At 38.3% G+C, this 20427-nt stretch overlaps 2 protein-coding genes across 2 annotated transcripts; one reads left to right on the top strand and one right to left on the bottom strand.

Annotated features, from left to right (window-relative positions):
• The first annotated feature begins 948 nt into the window (after positions 1-948).
• On the top strand, positions 949-14433 carry chd1 (chromodomain helicase DNA binding protein 1). Its single transcript, XM_033989141.2, has 36 exons — positions 949-1338; positions 2749-2843; positions 3961-4156; positions 4286-4402; positions 4481-4677; positions 4851-5125; positions 5204-5429; positions 5752-5852; positions 5935-6113; positions 6537-6664; positions 6736-6952; positions 7059-7148; positions 7227-7417; positions 7521-7709; positions 7795-7954; positions 8069-8221; positions 8292-8363; positions 8468-8617; positions 8774-8922; positions 9008-9104; positions 9188-9283; positions 9365-9541; positions 9622-9779; positions 9866-9907; positions 10205-10338; positions 10505-10643; positions 10729-10879; positions 11077-11199; positions 11282-11419; positions 11525-11806; positions 11881-12012; positions 12086-12264; positions 12335-12434; positions 12522-12576; positions 12648-12900; positions 12978-14433. The coding sequence occupies exons 2-36, from the start codon at positions 2791-2793 to the stop codon at positions 13252-13254; spliced, it is 5376 nt and encodes a 1791-aa protein (XP_033845032.1). The 5' UTR covers positions 949-1338; positions 2749-2790; the 3' UTR covers positions 13255-14433.
• A 246-nt stretch (positions 14434-14679) lies between these two features.
• Positions 14680-19065, bottom strand: reep5 (receptor accessory protein 5). Its single transcript, XM_033989148.2, has 5 exons — positions 18842-19065; positions 18533-18626; positions 15590-15728; positions 15075-15243; positions 14680-14988 (listed from the first exon to the last, which is right to left on the bottom strand). The coding sequence occupies exons 1-5, from the start codon at positions 18957-18959 to the stop codon at positions 14939-14941; spliced, it is 570 nt and encodes a 189-aa protein (XP_033845039.1). The 5' UTR covers positions 18960-19065; the 3' UTR covers positions 14680-14938.
• Between the last annotated feature and the right edge of the window lie 1362 nt (positions 19066-20427).

Here is a 20427-nt window from a genome sequence, read left to right as displayed (position 1 = left end):
AAACATACAGGCAATAACATCTCCATGGAGACAAGCAGGTGGTGGACCCTCAACCTTTAAATAAAGAGCATTAACAAAGTCTCTTAATATGTCATGTGGAGGACATGTGCAAGATAAGTGCAAATTGTCTATAAAATTTGTCATATAGGTCTACACATTTTTAAATCCCAAGTGCAATTTCATCAGGCATTAGAGAATGCTTTTTGCATTCAGCCCAGCTTTGTTCAGCAGTGCACGCTATAATCCTGTAACCCATACTTAAATAATAGCTCGGCTATATCTTCTACACAAGCCAAATAAAATTATGCTACTACAAAAGTATATAGGGGGAAATGCATGCAAAGTCATACTCACCTTGGATGGTGTCTTTTTGCCATCGGTGTTCCAGTTTCACAGTGTTTACCTATATAGTCTGGATCCTATAATGTTCACATTGCCGAGTCCCATCCTTCAGTCAGGACCAACTAGCTCTTCTATAGGCTCTCCTATCCTTTGGACATGGTCCGGACGGCTGTTTGGTGATGCAGAAGAATGCGCGCTTCCGCCTCGAGCTGCAGGATTCCTGGACCACTTTCTATTGGCCCATAGTATCTCTCAAGCTCTCTATCCAACCAATAATATGCGCACTCAACAAAAATAAACAAAAATATCCAAACACTGATCTATGGGTTTCTGTTAGTTTGTTGATAAGGCCTAACTCAGATCACACATATGCCACTGTGCAAGAACCAGACTGCCCAATAGCCTACGCCTCATAAACAAGGTGAGCTCCTAGAGTTCTTTTAAATGTGGCAAAAAATAAAATAAAAAAATTACATCACATCTGTATATTCCTCATATCGATATAACAATTCAATAATTCAAATATTTAAACAAGTATTAGCGTGTTAAAGACTGAGTGAGAGTATGTTTATAGTTTTATTCTGCCAGACGATGCTGGTGACCTGAAGATGCTGGAGTGGATGAGTGGATGAGTGGATGGCGCTGCCGTGGTTACGTCACTGTGCGGGGTTTCCTGTTGAGTGAACCGACGGCGTCATGGCGGAGGCCGGGTGTCGGAAGAAGACACGGGAATGAAATGCCATCGTTCTACTTTCACAGTTCAGCAGCGAGTATTATAACTTGTGAAGAAGGATAGGGGAAGCGGACTACAGTTTTCTGAAGTTGGGGCGTGAAGATTATCATACCAGTTCTTACCAGTGGGTAGTTTGTGGCTGCTCTCCCTTGGTGGGAGCTAGCAGCCTAACGTAGCTTGAGCTGGAACACCACGACTGATAAAAGAAACACACCTGAAGTGAGAGGAAGACTACATAAATAACCACTTCACAAGTTTCTCAGGTAACGGGAAATACAAGCTGCTGAAATTCAAGTAAAGGCTATTGTATCTTTTATTTGGTTAGAAAATAAAGCAACGCTGTATGTTGATTGGCGTAAAAGCCGCGAGAAGTGAGCGGCGAATGAAAACAAGATGGAAGAGGGTGAAGTTAGGTTAGCTCAGATGGTTATGTGGGTGAAATTATGAGCACTGCGTAAGAAATCACTGATCTGTGAACATTTACCTTTACATACATTTGCGTAGGATCTCCGCATGTGTTTCGAAAATGGAAAAAACGAGACCAACCAATCAGTTGTGCTTGGCTAAGATGAGCTAGCGCAAAGTTTTGGCATTTTGTTAGCCGCTGTGCTAGCCGCGTGCTCCTCGGCGTTAGCCTGCGTTACTTTCCTTGACAACCATGTAAACGGTAGCTCATCTCAACCCCAAGTTTGCTTTTTTCATTTACACTAGCTAACACTCTTCACAATCGATGACTGGTTAGGATCAAAACAATTCAACCTAGCCGTGCGATACTTTATTGATGGTATTGGTGTTTGTCGTATATGTTTTCGCTAACAAAACATAAGGGCTAACGCAACTCAATACATGCCCCATCTGTCAACGTGCAACATTAATGTCAACCTTTAAACATTTTTTAAATCTTAATGGTGCATATTTTATGTTTTTTACTTTTGAGTCAAACAATGCTTCATAGTCTCATTTAAACCGTTTAGTAAAGATGCTCTGTTTGCATCTCTTATACCTACCCCGCCAATAATAATGCTCGCGTCGCTCTTACCCTATGCTAGTTAGCTTGGAGCTAACAGCTAGCACTGCTAATGCTCTACCTGAACGATGCGTGTGCTGTGATGAAAATATTGAATGATTATTCTTTCCGAGCATAACATTTTCCACAGAGCTATTCATTGTTTGAATTTAAAATGATAACTTGACTCTGTCTTTTTATGAGTAAATATTACATCCACACGGGCCCGATAGGCCTTATAATTGAAGAAACATAACGAAGTTAACTTGTTTAGTTAGCCAATTTTTCATAGGCTCAATGTTTCTGCAACAGAGGCATAATAAAATCTCAATATTTTATCTGGCACATTGTGCAACTAATTATTATTATTTTATTTTTTTTGTTTTTTTTTGTTTAGAGCGTAGTATTTTATTAAATGTAATATTAAAATAGCAAATTCTGTATTTTTCTCAGCGTTGTTGGACTATTTCATTTTAGTTTGCTATTGTCTCTGTAACCTTTTTAAAAACGTTTTTCACCACTATAGAAGAGATTTATGAGAGAAGCAAGTAAAATATGAGAGTACAATAAACTATGGAAGCCCATCATAGTACTGCCTCAATGTTTTAACATACATTTCCATATAGAGTTGTAGGGTAGTTTTTAATGAGGACTGTCAATTTTTCAGGTTAACTACATAGACCTGGGGGGGGGGAGTCTAGACATCAGCATGGCTGGGCGCAGCGAGGATGAAAGTGTCAGCAATAGCAGTGGAGAATCAAGGTATGTAAATCCTATTTTTTGTAAAAAGTTGATCTGAAGATTGAATTTAGATTTGTATTAGGTGTAGACTGGCTCATGCCAGATTGATATGTATAGCACTCTAAACTGAGTTCTGCACATTATCAATCTGATTAGTTGTGGTGTCACAACAGTGGAACAAGCTGAAAAATCTAACTTTTGTTACGTCCAATTGAATGAAACGCACAGACACCTTTCCTGCCCACAAATGCACAAAGCGCTTACCTTCTGCATGTTTTTCACAAACAAACTAGTCCATATTGACTCTAAAATAGGCTGGAGTACATCTGTCGGCATTGCCATGTTTGTTTGGTTCCCTTGGGCTCCCACACTAACTTCAATGCTGCTCCGTTTTTGATCCACCCCCTGCTAGGTGAATTTGAACCTTACAGTGGGAGTATCTCAAGATGGATTCTTGTGAGATTGTGAACTTAAAAATATGACGATATCTAACGTTGGTTGATATTTGCCCTTTTTATCTTATAGGCTATAGGCCGTAGATCTCCAGCAGAGGCCAATATTTTGTTTGCCCCAACCAGCTGCCTAAAGATGTATAAAGAGTATGCCTAAAGCTTTATTTGAACCCTTTGAGTCCAAAGAGGGTACTGCACTGCGTAAATGTGACTACACTGCTTTTATCCATTTTGAAGAAAAACAAGGTCATGGATGAGTATGTACTAAATTCACATTGGATAATTTGGTGAAAATTGCCAAAATCGGCCCTACAAATTGGTAGAGCTCAAAACCCCTATCAGCAGGTCTCTCGTTTCTATAGGGCTTTCTGTCTGATCTAGAATAATTGGATTTTTAAGTGTTTTTTTTTTTTTCACTATTTGAAGTAGTATGTGCCATGGCAAAATCTGACACAGTGAGCGGTCTTTGAAGGGAAACGTAACACATCTATTTCTATTTTCCTATTTCTTTTGTGTGAAAACTGACAGGGGAAAGACAGCATGGTGTTTTTGAGAAACTATTTAATTTCTTTTGAGAATTTTGGTTTAAGTCAAAATGTTTATCTTTAAATACAATTAATGGTCATGTAAACATAAAGAATAAATCTCTTAAAATAATTTGTAAATCTACATCTTTGCTTCTATAGTAATTCAGATGATGAATCCGGCTCTGGGTCAGGATCAGGCTCTGGCTCCAGCTCAAGCTCCTCAAGCAGCAGCAGCCAATCAGGGAGCAGCGACTCAGGAAGTGGCTCGGACTCTGGCAGCCAGTCAGACTCTGATACAGAAAAATCTAAAGAGAAGATTGAACCGCCAAATAAGTCTAACATTGATGGAGCTGAGGTATATTTTAATATGATTGTATGTCATGTACATGCATGTGTAGGGTTCGAAATGTAAATTTATAAACTGACACATTGAACCAGTGAAGTTCAACTATGAGAAATTAAGTGGTTTAATTTTTGTTTGTAGTTCTGGAAATCCAATCCTAGTATCCTGGCAGTGCAGCGGTCTGCCATGCTCAGGAAACAACAACAACAGCAGCAGCAACAGCAGAGACAAAGCTCCTCAAACAGCGAATCTGATGAGGTATGTGTCAATCCACTTCAAAAATATACATATCTTTATTTAGTTGTTGATTTTAACAAAAAAAATCAAAACTTACAGGATTCATCAAGCAGCGATGATTCAGACTCATCTAGTGGATCTAAAACAAGGAGAAATTCTGGCTCCTCTGATTCTGAGTCTGGCTCTGGATCTGGCAGTGGGTCTGGATCAGACTCCTCTGCGGGTGATAACAGTGATGAGACTGCATCAGATTATGAGCCCAGTCACAAAGCAAAAAGCAAGAAACCTCCATCGAAGTAGGTTCACAGATGCAATCATTTTTCATCATTTTGGTTAATATTTTTGTCAGACTATTTAATTCATAGTTCTCTCTGTCTGAGCCCAATCTTCATCACTACATTCTGCAATCTAACCTTGTGTCATGTAACACACAGTCCGTGCTTTGAGTGTCAATTGTGTTGTATTTTAGGGCAAATTTTCGCAATGGGAAGAAAAGCAGCACTCACAGAAAGAAACCCCAAAAGTCTTCATCTTCTGAAGATGAAGAGGATAGCTACAAAAAGGCAATGTCAGCAGGGCTGCGCCGACAGGCCACTGTCAACATTAGCTACAAAGAGGACGAGGAGTTGAAGACGGACTCAGATGATTTGGTTGAAGTTCTAGGTGAGGATGTCCCACAACCAGAAGAAGATGAGTTTGAAACCCTGGAGAGAGTGATGGACTGTAGAATAGGACGGAAAGGAGGTGAGTGGCCATTTGGCTAATTCCTGGATTTTATTGGAAAAATCCTTTTCAACAAGTTATGCTTTGTATTCCTAACAGCCACAGGAAGCTCTACAACAGTATACACTGTAGAAGAAGAGGGAGATCCAAATGCAAATTTTACTCCCAACAAGGAGGCTGGTGACATCCAATATTTGATCAAATGGAAAAACTGGGCTCATATCCACAATACCTGGGAAACGGAAGAGACACTTAAGATGCAAAATGTCAAGGGAATGAAGAAATTAGACAATTTTAAGAAGAAGGAACAAGAGAAAAAGAAATGGTAAGAAAATATCATGCTATGGTTCTAGCTGCAAAGTTAATACTGGCACATAATTTACAGAAATGAATGTTCAGTTCACCTGTAATCTAATAAAGAAAACTACACTGTCAGATTTAGCTGAACCTAAACTAATCATTTTTAGAATCGCACCTGAAACCAAACTCACTCAGGTTGGGCCTGCCTAGAAGTGATACACATTCCTACTCATAGCAAACTATACTTTATTTTGGTTCATGCAGTTAACTAGTATTTGACTGACATCCTTTTAGTTAATTTTAGTCTGCTGTTTTTATTGTGACTTATGTACTTTTTTTGGTATCAGGCTTAAGTCAGCATCACCTGAAGACATTGAGTATTTTAATTGCCAAGAAGAACTGATGGATGACCTGCACTCTCAGTATCAGCTTGTAGAACGTATCATAGGTGAGTTTTTATTTTAAAATGTATTATTTACTCAAATTAATGAAATGCATTTTTTTGATCCATTATAAATTGTGTTGAGCAGGACATTCAAACCAGAAATCAGCAGCAGGTTACCCAGACTACCTCTGCAAGTGGCAGGGTTTGCCCTACTCTGAATGTAGCTGGGAAGATGGCGCTCTTATTGCCAAAAAATTTCAGAAATGCATAGATGACTACATGAGCAGAAACCAATCAAAAACCATTCCTTCTAGAGACTGTAAGGTAAGATTCATTCCTTCTAATTAGATTTTCATTTTAAAATTGAGTATACAGTATCCACACAACTCTACTTGAAAATTCATTAAAAAACACTTAAAACCCAAAAATAACTCGGACAGCTATAGACCAGTATATTACAAAAATTATCCCATTACTCAGTCATAGCTTTCCTCCCACCATTGATCCTCCCCAGCATCCTCTCTCTCACTCTCTTTCACATTTTAAGTGTAGAAATCTGTGGCTCTTTCCATAGTGAGCCTGTCACATGTCAGTCCAGTGTTCAGCTCTGAAAAGAGCATTTATTGAGGTTTTTATATTGAATACATTTACCTTGGGCTTCTCCTATACCCCCTTTTTTTTGCAATAATTAAGTCCCACGTGCAATCTTTAAATGTATAAATAACTCAAAAATGTTATATATAAAAGGTACTGAAACTGAGGCCCAGATTTGTGCCCATGAAGAAACAACCATCCTACATTGGAGTGGCAGATGGACTGGAGCTACGTGACTACCAACTAGATGGTTTGAACTGGATGGCACACTCTTGGTGCAAGTAAGGGAACCTTATTTTTAATTATTTATTTATTTATTTATTTATTTGATTTTGATGTGTTTATTTTTTAGAGGCAACAGTTGTATTCTTGCGGATGAAATGGGTCTTGGAAAAACCATCCAGACCATCTGTTTTTTGAACTACTTGTTCCATGAGCACCAGCTATACGGACCCTTCCTACTTGTGGTTCCACTGTCCACCTTAACTTCCTGGCAGAGGGAAATCCAACTCTGGGCACCTCAGATGAATATTGTTGTCTATCTTGGAGACATCAGCAGTAGAAATATGGTATGATATAATTTGCCCCTCCAGTAATGGGTTTAATGTTTAATGGACATTTAATGGTCAATGTAGAGAGTTATTTTTTAATTTTAGCATTTGTTGTGTTTTACAGATCAGAACTCATGAGTGGATGCATGTACACACCAAAAGATTAAAACTTAACATCCTTCTCACAACATATGAGATTCTTCTCAAAGATAAGGTCAGTTATATGTTTTTTAAATTGTGTAAAAGTTGTAAGCTGCTATTGACACTCGTCTTATCTTTTGGGTCTTTTTAGTCATTTCTAGGAAGTGTTGGCTGGGCTTTTATTGGCGTTGATGAGGCCCATCGACTGAAGAACGATGATTCCCTTCTTTATAAAACTATGATTGACTTTAAGTCCAATCACAGGCTATTGATCACAGGAACCCCCCTGCAGAACTCCCTGAAAGAACTCTGGTCCCTACTGCATTTCATCATGCCAGAAAAGTAAGTCACACCAATTACTGCTATCAAAAAGGAAAAACTAACAACTGTTTATTGATCATTTGCATTTTTATTTACCAATCTAATCATGTTTTTGATTGTATAGATTTCATTCCTGGGAGAGGTTTGAAGAGGAACATGGGAAAGGAAGAGATTCGGGATACACCAGTCTGCATAAAGAGCTGGAGCCATTTTTACTGCGCAGAGTGAAGAAAGATGTGGAGAAGTCTCTTCCCGCTAAAGTAGAGCAGATTCTTCGTGTGGAAATGAGTGCAATTCAAAAGCAGTATTACAAGTGAGTACTTACTGTACATTACAAAAACATAAGAATATTTATAGTCACTTTTTTTTTTTTTTACATTAACATCTTTTTATTACAGGTGGATTTTGACCAGAAACTACAAGGCTTTAAGTAAAGGGACAAAGGGCAGCACATCAGGCTTCCTGAACATAATGATGGAGCTCAAGAAGTGTTGTAATCATTGTTATCTTATTAAGCCTCCAGAAGATGAATTCATCAACAGAGCTGAAGCTTTACAGGTTTGTTAATTTATTGCTATAATGTGATGCAAATCAATGGCTATTGTCACAGCTATCATCTAGTTCTTTATTGTTCAAGATTAAATAAAAACTCAACGTGTTGTTCTTTCACAGCATCTTATCCGTAGTAGTGGGAAACTGGTTCTTCTGGATAAGCTGCTGGTTCGACTAAAGGAGCGAGGCCACAGAGTCCTAATATTCTCTCAGATGGTACGGATGCTGGACATCTTGGCTGACTATTTGCGCAGTCGTCAGTTTCTGTTTCAGGTAAACGTGACTAAACACAGATCCTTCTTCCACATAATGATTTATTGATTGATTTTATTGTATATTTCAGCGACTAGACGGCTCCATCAAAGGAGAGATGAGAAAACAAGCCTTGGACCACTTCAACGCTGAAGGTTCTGAAGTAAGTTTACACCTATTGTAAAAAAAAAATGCAAACATTTACCAGAATTCCTGTACATAAGGTACACAACATTGCATTAAAGGGAATTTTGTGTAATTTTGCAGGATTTCTGCTTCCTCTTATCGACTCGTGCTGGAGGTCTTGGTATTAATTTAGCCTCTGCTGATACTGTTGTCATCTTTGACTCTGACTGGAACCCTCAGAATGACCTCCAAGCCCAGGCACGAGCCCACAGGATTGGTCAGAAGAGACAGGTGTGAAATAGTATTTACATTTATGAATTACAACCTTTTTGTGTTTTTGTATTGCTTGCTTTTTAAGCACAGAAGAAGGGCATGATTTAGTCAAACAATTAACTTTTCATTTACCAGATATTTTCTATTGTATTAATTGATCTGGCTTTTTAACAGGTTAACATCTACAGACTAGTTACAAAGGGCTCCGTAGAGGAAGAGATTATAGAAAGGGCAAAGAAGAAAATGGTGCTAGATCACCTCGTTATTCAAAGAATGGACACTACAGGAAAGACCGTGCTGCACACTGGCTCTGCCCCCTCCAGGTTTGCATCAACTACTGCCTGAAACATTTCCATTGTCCCAATGACACCCGTGCAGTTAACTTATGATGTTCAAATGCTTTGACAGTTCAACACCTTTCAACAAAGAGGAACTATCCGCAATCCTAAAGTTTGGTGCTGAGGAACTTTTCAAAGAGCCTGAAGGAGAGGAACAGGAACCTCAGGTGTGTGTTTGTATTAATTTATATTTAAAATCATTATTGGATATTTAAATGTATCATGATCACGCTGATATTTTATCTTGTAGGAAATGGATATTGATGAAATTCTCAAGAGGGCTGAGACCAGAGAAAATGACCCTGGGCCCTCAACTGTTGGAGAGGAACTGTTGTCACAGTTCAAGGTATAAAGTTCTATCAAAGCCAGATAAAAGTTGTTTTCTGTTACATAGACATAAACTGCTGACTGCTTTTCACAATTAAAGGTTGCCAACTTCTCCATGATGGACGATGAAGAGCTTGACATTGACTCTGAGCGGAGTCAGCGCAGTTGGGATGATATTATCCCTGAGGATCAGAGGAGGAGGATGGAAGAAGAGGAAAGACAGAAGGAGCTGGAGGAGATCTACATGCTGCCACGAATGAGAAACTGTGCCAAACAGGTGAGTAACATGAAAGGAAAGCATCTCAAATGTTTATACCAGTTTTAGTTTTCATTAAATATTATGGTGTGTTTTTACAGATAAGCTTTAACGCTAATATGGGTCGGAGCAGGAACAGACGGTATTCTGGGTCAGATAGTGACTCCAACTCAGATCGAAAGAGGCCAAAGAAACGAGGTCGTCCTCGAACCATTCCACGTGAAAATATAAAAGGCTTCACAGATGCTGAGATTAGAAGGTGATTTATTGATCTTATTTGTTTATAACTAAAGAAGCTTAGTTTAAAAACTATAATTCTAACTAAAATGATCTGTTTTGCTTTAGATTTGTAAAGAGTTACAAGAAATTTGGTGGACCACTTGAACGGTACAATAAATTACACTCAATTCCTTTGACTTTTCTGGTGGAGGGTCTGCCACTCCCTTGTGAGGTTCACAGTAAGAAATAAGGTTTTCAAGGAATGTATTAACTATGCATTTCACACCTGTTATTGAATAAATGCAGGATGGATAGGCTTAATGCCATTTGAAATATTTCAGATAAAGCATTAATCAGGTGGCTTACCCTTCACCTGAAAATTTACACAGGACACCTTTAACTTTGGTTTTAATTACTAGTACCCATTAGTTTGTGTTCTTATATATGTTTTGTTTTGTTTTTTAGACTGGATGCTATAGCTCGAGATGCTGAACTTGTGGATAAATCCGAGCATGACTTAAAACGCTTGGCCGAAACGGTTCACAACGGCTGTCTACGAACACTACGAGAAAACCCATGTGGACCAGAAAAAAATTCAGGTGAGAGACAGATAAAACATACAAAGATGTACATTGGGTACATTGTTTTATGTTGCTTCAATCAAAAGCATTTTAGGAAGGGCTTGTTGTAACTTTTATGTTGTAAAATAATGCATTTATTTTAAACATTTACAACTAAAAATTATTATTATTATTATTATTATAGGAGGCAGAAGAGGAAAGGTGAAAGGCCCTACGTTCAGGATATCTGGTGTCCAAGTTAATGCCAAACTTGTTATATCCCATGAAGAAGAGCTGGCTCCGCTCCACAAGGCCATTCCAGCTGATCCAGAGGAGAGGAAGAAGTAACACTGTCATTTATTTAGTTTTAAAATCTTCTTAACAAAACCTAAAACCTGCTTATTAAAATGTCCCTTTATGTTCTGATAGATATATAATTCCATGCCACTCAAAGGCTGCACACTTTGACATTGAGTGGAGTAAAGAAGATGATTCTAGCCTCCTCATTGGAATCTATGAGTATGGATATGGAAGTTGGGAGATGATTAAGATGGACCCTGACTTGAATCTCACCCACAAGGTAACCAATGAAATACATTATTAAACTGACTTCAGTATGTTGTATAAGTAATGCATAGTTAACTACATTGCATTGCATTGTATATATTTACTCTTCACACTTTCTCACAACACATTTACTACATTTACAACAATACGCAATGTATTGCAATGCAAAAAAAGTCTTCACATCCTAATCAATGTCCATTTTCTGTTCAGCTTTTACCAGATGACCCCGACAAGAAACCTCAAGCTAAACAATTACAGACCCGAGCAGACTACCTCATAAAGTTACTGAGTAAAGACCTGGCCAAAAAGGAAGCCCAAAAATCACAATCATCTGTAAGACTATCATTATATTTTAGCCATGGTGAATATTTATCATTTTCTGTTGGTTGATTTTGTGTTGTTTTTTTTTTGGAAGGCCAATTCACGCAAAAGAAAACCCAGAAACAAAAAAAACAAAACAATTAAACTTGACAAATCAGAAGAAGTAAAGAGTCCATCTTCAGACCCTCCTTCAGACAAGATGTCTGACGATGACGACATCGAGGAGGAAAAGGCATGTTTTTTTTTAATTGTTTTTTTGTTTGTTTTTTTAGGACAAATGTGTTTTGGTTGTATTGTATAGTTTATGGGATTATTGTGAGTCCCTCATTTTCCACAGGAGGTTGTTCAGGTGAAATCCCAAAGCCGCCGAAGCCGAGCTGAGCGAGTGGTGGTGAAAAAGGAGGAGGAGGAGGAAGAGGACGAGGAGGAAGATGAGCAGGATGAAGAGGAAGATAATTCTTCATCAGGAGAGAAAGAAGTCAAAGACAAGGAAAGCAAGAAAGAAATCAAAAAGGAGAAAAGGGATGACAGCTGGGACACAAAAGAAAAGGAGCAGAAGGAGAAGAAGGATACAAAGCCCCCAGAGCCTGCTCACAAACAAGAGGAGCTTGTTGAAAAGGTACAGTAGTTACAGACTTTACATACTTTCTAAAGGCACTGTTAAGTTATATTGTTGTTTTCTGTCAAAATTAGAACGAAATTAAAAATGAGACCAGAGAGCGGTCGAAGAAGCTCTCTGATACGCCGCTCCACATAACAGCGTGTGGGGAGCCTGTGCCAGTGTTTGAGGAATCTGAGGAGCTGGACCAGAAGACGTTTAGTGTGGTAAGATGAATATTAAAATGACACACTCATTAGGAACTTGCAATGGGGACTTTATGACTGGTGCCTGTTTCAGTGTAAAGAGAGAATGCGCCCAGTGAAAGCCGCTCTAAAGCAGCTGGACCGACCAGAGAAAGGACTGTCTGAGCGTGAGCAGCTTGAACACACGCGGCAGTGTCTCATCAAAATTGGAGACCACATCACAGAGTGTCTGAAGGAATACTCCAACCCTGACCTCATTAAACAGTGGCGAAAGTAAGTACATATGTATGATTATAATATAGTACTACATTATAATCATACATATACAATCTTCTCTTTTTAGGAACCTGTGGATATTCGTTTCTAAATTTACTGAGTTTGATGCAAGGAAACTCCACAAACTCTACAAACATGCCATCAAGAAAAGACAAGAGAATGCACAGGTAGAAATGGGGCCCTTCAGCCTATACAGTGTAAAGTATACCTATTGTGTTGCTCCTTCCTATTAACCATAAGTGTGTCTAACACAGGCAATGGAACAAAACACTAGAGGTTCAAACACACACTCAAGTTATAAGCATGCAGGTACAGTAAATCAAATGGTGTATTTGTATTTTAGTTATTTATTGAAACAAAATGTGAACTTTGTTCTTCAGACATTGAAAGGCTGAAGGACAATTCTCACCATGACGACAGTAGCCGGGACAGCTACAGCTCAGACAGAATTGCTTCTTCTGGACGGTATCATGACAGCAACAAGGAGAGGCAAAGTTCAGAGCCCCATCGAAAGTCGTCATCAGGGGAGTCCAGGAAAAGACCCTATTCATCTTTCAGCAATGGCAAAGACCACCGAGACAGAGACCACTACAGACCAGACAGCAGGGACCGGGACCGGGACAGGCAGGACAGGTAATAAACCTCACTGCCTTAACACTGTTCAAACATTAGAGTTGTGTGCTTCATGTTCCATGTTTGTTCATATTTAGGTATTACAGTGACAGTAAACACAGGAAGATGGATGACTACCGTTCAAGAGACCATCGACTCGACATGAAAGATCATTCCCACCTGGACCACCGCTCGTCGTACAGATACCACTCAGAGCGGCCATCAGAGCGGCCATCAGCCAGCGGGCCGCGCTCTCCACGAGATCAGCGCTCACCCTACGACTCCCGCTCACCACTGGGACACCGCTCACCTTTTGATTACTCGTCAGACCACAAAAGCACACCAGAACAGATCTGGAGCAGCCGCAAAACATAACACAAACTACAAAGGCCTGCTTGTAGCAGCCACAGACTCATCTACACAGTAATGCCTTACAGGGACTGTACTCAGACCAGCAGCTGGAGCAGGTGAAGCACTGTGCGTCAGTCACATCTCGGGCTGTTCTTACCGAAGATGGATCATGAGCCGTGGGTCAGACCAGGCAGCAGACATAAATCAAAGCATATTTTTGTATTTAAGAATTTAAGCTGCAGTGCTGTGTGGACTTGGCAGCACACGGCACAAGTTTAGTTATTTTTATAATGTTTTTACTTTTGGAAATGGACAATGATGACCCTGAGTGCTGCCTCATGTTCACACCGTGACACTGGATCCTGTATTTGACTGTTCTGTGTGTTTGTCTGTCCCTGTTCCTCTTTATCATGCCTAATGTGGTGATCTACCTTTATTTAAGTGTTAAGAAGTGAGAAGTCCGTAGTCCCACCAATCACATCACAGGTCAATAGAAACCTGTCTGGTTGAATCCAGTCTGGGCTCAGGCTCACCACCTGAAGTACCTCATTTTCAAGCATTTCTCATTTTCTGTATCAGGTTTTCAATTCCCATCATCCGTGAATTATTTAACATATCTTAGCTGTAAAAAATAATTTGGGTTTGTTATTTTTCATGTAAGCAACTTGTATCATGTTTTTCTTTACAGTAATGTTTGTAAATTTTTGTAAAATAGTAAATCAGTGGTCTTTTTCCTCAGGCTTTTTTGGATTTATTATGACTCAACCTTTCCCCATCAACTCAGGCTTTTTGTCATTCGAGTGAGTATCTGTACAGTAGTTTCATAATGCTTTCAGAATGTAACTTGGTAAAGGGAAAGTTTAACATTCACTTTTATTGATTAGTTATTAGTATAATTTTGTCTGATTATGTAGAAAGAATTTGGTTTAAAGAGATGTTTCACCTAGAAACATCTATTAGATGGAGTAAAACTTTATACTTTTCTTTTTTATTTCTGAGTAGGCAATAATGTCCATGTTCTATGCAGCCAAGTATTTTTGTAGTGAACCACCAACTGAATGAAGTCACTGTTCCGGTTCACTCGGTTGTACATAAAGTTCTTCTATATTTCAAACAATTTACACTGAAAGTGCATGAATTTTTATGAATTGTTTTATATAGTTGTTTATGAAGCCATTAAAATGATCACTGTACTCACTCACACCATGTTTACCACAGCATTTTTTGTGTTTAATAGATATTCTACCCTAACTTTCAAAGTATACTCAGTTTAACAAGAAAAATCACAGCTAAAAGATGCTAAGCTAGTAAGCTTACAAATCTTCCTAAGGCACTGTAAGTTCTCATGAAATATATTGCCTCTTGGTAGGCAGTTTGAATATTGATTTGTCTGTCGTCTTAAACCAGATGACCTTCCTGATTAAATAATTACGTATATAAACATTAATGCTTTCTTAGTACAGCCTTTAATAATGGTTCAAATGACCACTCGAATAACCTTTATTCACTTCATTCTGCACCAGGCAATACATGACATACTTGAAATCTGTCTTAAAAGGCATTAAATAACTCAATTGGGAAATGGCTTGTCTTTACACATGAGGGTAACAGTTACTTTAGGTTAAGAAGACAAAATGTCTTAGAAGTATTCCAAGGCAACATATTTAGCATAAAGGGTTAGCTCCAAAGACGACGGGAAACAAGCTGCTTAGGTGCTCTTCTTCTCTTCGAAGATGAGGTTGGCTGTAGCTTTTTTAGCTTTTTTTAGGTAACAAAAAACAATATTGTGGATTAGAACAAAAACAATTTGTAATCAAAGGTAAAGGCCAATTGTTCAAAGTTACCTTCATCTTTAATCTTCCCAGCTGCATCTGATGCCTTGTCTTTCAAGTTCTGTACCACGTCGTCAATTTTTGCCTCATTCTTGAGGAAAAATGGTCGGATGATGCGGTTGTAAATGAGAGCAGCACCATTTGAAGAGGATGGAGCCATGCACCAGACTAAGAAGGCACACTGAGGACAGGACAAAAGACATATTTCAACAGTTATATTAAGTGGTTTGAGGGGTTTTAACAAGTCTGTAAGGCACATTACAAGTGTAAGGCATTGTTGTCATTAAAATCACTGTTACCAACACCCTGCTCTGTCTACACTTCTAAACATTTCTAGTGACCTTTATATGTTGCCAGTGTAAACAATTCAGATATTCTTTGTCAACAGCTTTTTGCTCCACCTACATTGTGTTAAAAGGATCTTTGCAATGCAGATTAGTTCAGTGACAATGTGACAATGACAAGTTCATAGAAAAAGGAAGTATAGGTATTTATTTGTGAGAAATATGTAATAAAATGACATCTACCTTCCCGATATAGTAGAATGGGAACCAGGAGAGAAAGATATCAGCAAAGAACTCAGCCACACTGAACACTCCATACACCACCCAGTAAATCAGCCACTGAGTGTCGTCCTCCTTGGTGACACTTTCAATGGCTTTGATGCTGTGGAGACAAAGTTTTGTTGAACCATCTGGAAACATCATTTCTTGAAACGGTACACATCACAAGCTAAAAACCAATTTGAGTCAGCCAACATGAAATGTAAAACTAACAATTTTTACAACTGTAATAAAACAAGAATTACAAATAACTATGAATCATAATTTTAAGTAAATACATTTTATTTTCACTTTGAATTGCATTTGAAAGAGAGGAGCTTTCCATTGATACAAACAGAAGAGGATGAGATTGGACCTCATTGGAGCTATCGACAGTGGCTGCATATTCAGTATTGGACTAAACCAGTTGGCAGAGTTTTATAATTGCCTTCAACTCATGAAAAGACCCTGACTTACATGTAGTATGTCGCAGTGCTATGGCTTACAAATACATTTAATTATTAAGAACAAACTACATTTTACACACATTTAGCAGTTTCTCATTGTTTACAGTGACAATGAGAAACTGCAAATATAAAGTGGCAAATATTATCCTGAATTAAATCTTGTTCTAAAATAAAATTTTTGCTACAGTAAACCAAAACACGATTTAAAGAGATTTAAAATTTAAAGGAGAAACTGAAGCTGGAAAAATATTTTCATTTGCAATAAAAACTGACAGACGCTGATCTGCAGTTGATCAAAATAATTTCAAAATGCTGTTATGGCTGATCACTTAAAGAATGTGCAAAAGCATTCTCAAGGCAAGTGTTTCGAGGAGACTGGGATGCTCCATGTGGTGAAGATGGCTGACCTCAGCAACAACAGCTCATTAGAGGATCTGCTGGTGCAGCTCAATGATCTGCCTCAAACACTGAACATTTGGAGATGTGCCGTCAAGAGGTGAGAAATCCATTTGGAGTTTGCAGATTAATCAACCAGAACCAGGTGTAGATTGTGTGAATGCTTCATAGAAAATATAATGAAAGCCAGATTTGTATCAAGAATTTGAAATATTTGTAGATTTTTTTTGCCATAAAATCTGAACTGTATAATTGCTACACTCTCTGAAGACTTTGAAGAAATTGCCCTCTACAGTCCCTTGAAATCCATACATTTTTTTTTATTACCCTACAGCATTTTTCTTGGATTACCCATTTCTATTGGATTTATTTTTTGTTTGTTTTTTTATTATATTTTTCTTTTTGTTTTTTTTTAATCAACTATTTGCTTTCCTCAGTCATTCTGAACCTCTCCTTGTTCATTAGATACATGTGCTACGGTTGCAACCCCAGTGACTCAGGTTTGCAGTCTCATAAATGCCATGGATAATCATTATTGTGCAATATGACCAAGGCAACACATGCTTCCCAAAGCACAAATCCAAAGAGACGGATTAATAGAACTATTAATACAGTGTTAATGGAGAAATATAGTAATAAAGATGTCTAAATGATCACAACATGGTCACAGCATCAAAATCAAAATATTTTAATGCCCTCCATTCAAAATCTAACAAATTATTAGTACACGGAAAGAAACAAGCAAACTATTCCCTTCATTATCCACCACACCACATCAAGCCATTGAAGTCTGTTTGCTCATGACAAAATTACTCTTCAATAAGCTATAAACAGCGCTGGAAAGATTTGGTTCCAATGAAAGTTTTATTTAATCATGTCATGGGAGCCTGAGAGTGGTCTGCATATTTCAGTGTACAATCTCCACTCTGTTCTGTGACAGTCACACGGCTCAATGCTGATTCATAAGTGAGCGGGAGGTTTGTCTGTGATGATGATCAGAGTCACATAGTGCGGATGGTACTTGGACAAATAAATGATGCGAGTACAAAGATGCAGGGTTAATGTGGTTAGTGATGGGCACAAATATAAATGCACTTGTGTACTTCAGTCTCAAAACAGTAAACACTCAATCTGCAAAAAGACAGCTGTTCATTCTATTCTTTTAAAATGTTTTAGAGCTACGCTGCACTAGGGTTGATCTCTAGTTTTAAGATTGAAAAACCAAATATGGGTTTTTTCATGGCCGATGCTAATACCCACTGCTTAGCATCCAGAGCAACCGATGGTTGATAAGCTCTGCTGATATTTTTGGGATGATATATAGGGCCAATTTTGATTATTTTCCATGTATGTAATTTAAATTGACTACAAACTCATTCACAGGCCCTTTTTTAACACAATCTTTTAAGAGAGCTGTGTGGCTATATTTTCTACAGTTATTGCATTGCATCCAAAGGGTTCAAATAAAGCTTTGTGTGTACCCTTAAGGCGGAAGGTCGGCCAAAACAAAATAAATATCAGCCTGTGCTGCAGATTTAAGACCGATAGCCAATGTGCTAAAAAGTACAAATGTTTATCTCTACTTAAAACTTTTTTTTTTACATGCCTTTCACTAGTAAAATAGTAATTTAACTTAACTAAATGGCCCTAACTCTACATTAGATAAGGAATCATAATTAGACTAACCTGTCCATCCTCTAACAGCTTCTTGTAAAAAAGAGAAAAATCAATATGACACAGGATAATACTCACTTGCTTATGTGATTTGTGACTATCAACGTGATCACTTGCACTATACCTTTTTGTTCTATATTCTTTATGCCAACATGAAGATAATATGAAGCCTACTAACTTTGAACAAATATTGTACAACAGGAAGTAGGTGTGCGGTTACTGCTATGACTAAACAAACCACTTCTGATGAACAGGGTTAAGCTCTTTTTTTCCTGTCTATTGCTTAAAGTGATCTGCTCCACCACTGTCCTGCAGGGCGAGTATTGTGTGTATGTGTAAAGGGGGTTACTAGGGTGGGTTTTCTTGGGTGGGCTAAGAATAAGACACTTACGATATGTAGGCTGGATAGAGAAAGCCGATGAGGTTACACAGTAGGGAGGCCCCGTAGCCAATCACCAAGTAAACTGCGATGAAACCAATGACAGCTGGAACAAAAGGAAAAAATATATCACCACGTTTTATGTATATCACAAACTGTTATACGCTGGTAATATGCTATAATGCCGAGTAAAAACATTAGGGTTAGTTAAATAAACCAAAATCAAGACACAATAACGGTCACTGTTGCGTTACCAGACCACGCTCCTTCCTGTACCATTTGCACTATGCTTTTTCCATCCGTGTTCCCGTAAATACTCACCCAGTGCGATGTACGTTCTGCTCACCCCAGTTCTTGCCTCTATTTTGGCCAACACATCTGTCATGAGGTTCTTTTCGTGTAGAAAGTGTTCAAATCTCTCTTTGAGTCCCAGCGCCATGGCTACGCTTCCTTCAAGGCGATGCTGCTGCTGATTTATGAAGTTAGCTGAATCCAAAACTGCGACACGCCTGCAGCGACGTACAGTTGAGCTCACTGGCGTCAAGCGTCTAAAGTGGCAGCTGTTTCTTTAAACGTGCACTTCAAAATAAAATACAGGTTGCGTAAAGTGGAACCTGAGTCATATGGTATCGTAAATCAGTACGTTTAATTACTTTTAAAATAGTTTCAAATATATGTTTTACAATTTTACTGAAATATGTTCATTAAACATTGTGCTTATAAAGACGATTCAACGCTCTGTTTCTTTGCTTGTCATTTTACTTTGAAGGTCTAAGGGAAAATATACTTTTACTTATAGCACAATTACATCTTGATGATACCTTTTGTAACATCTCTCTTTAAAGTAGCCCATTTTCAAAATTGAGTCATGTACATACGATATATTTTATAGGCTATTTATATTAATATTATCCAATTTAGCTAAATTAGACATAAAATCCAAATGTGCACATCTGCTTGTTGTCACCACACCCTTCGCTTCACTGATGACTTGGCAGAAATTGTGGCAGCATGGCACATCAGGGGTGGGTTTGTGTTTGGTCTACTCCCATTCTATATGATCGCCCTAGGACCTGAGTAGGGAGTGACTATATTAAAGGTGCACTCTGTAACGTTTCTGGTTGAAGGTCTGCTGCCTCCTTGTGTTTCATTGCTGATGATGCCATAGTGTGGAACATATAGGCAGTTATAATTACAGTTGAAACCAGAAGTTTACATACACTACATAAAAAGACACATGTGCTTTTTTTCCTCACTGTCTGACATGAAATCAGACTAAAGTTTTCCTGTTTTAGGTCCATTAAGACCTAGACCTAATTACCAAACTGATTTGTATTTGCTAAATACAAGAATAATGATAGGGATAAGCTTCTGATTTTTAGTTAATTATGGGGATGTATTTGAAGACTCACCTGAAACACACTGCTTCTGTGTGTAACATCATGGGGAAGTCAAAAGAAATCAGCCAAGCTATCAGGAAGAGAATTGTGGACTTGCACAAGTCTAGTTCACTGTTACGTGCACATTCATCTGTTCAAACAATTACAGTGCTGTGAAAAAGTATTTGCCCCATTACCAATTTCTTACTGTTTCTGCACCTTTGTCACTCTTTGCCCTTTCAGATCAAGCACAAATAATTTTAAGTGCCAATTTATTTACTAAGGGAAAAAGCCATCTGAACCTACATGGGCCATGTGAAAAAGTAATTGCCCCCTAAACCTAATAACTAATTGAACCACCCTTAGCAGCACTGAACACTCCATACACCACCCAGCAACTGCAGTCAAGCACTTGAGATAACTGGCAATGAGTCTTTCACATCATTGTGGAGGAATTTTGGCCCACTCTTCTGTGCAAAATAGTTTTAAAATCAGCCACATTGGAGGGTTTCTATTGGTTCAGATCTG

This window comes from Periophthalmus magnuspinnatus, chromosome 23 (genome assembly GCF_009829125.3).
Source record: "Periophthalmus magnuspinnatus isolate fPerMag1 chromosome 23, fPerMag1.2.pri, whole genome shotgun sequence".
Taxonomy (NCBI): domain Eukaryota; kingdom Metazoa; phylum Chordata; class Actinopteri; order Gobiiformes; family Gobiidae; genus Periophthalmus; species Periophthalmus magnuspinnatus.
Note: the sequence above shows the minus strand (reverse complement) of the source record. Positions and strands in the feature narration are given on the sequence as shown.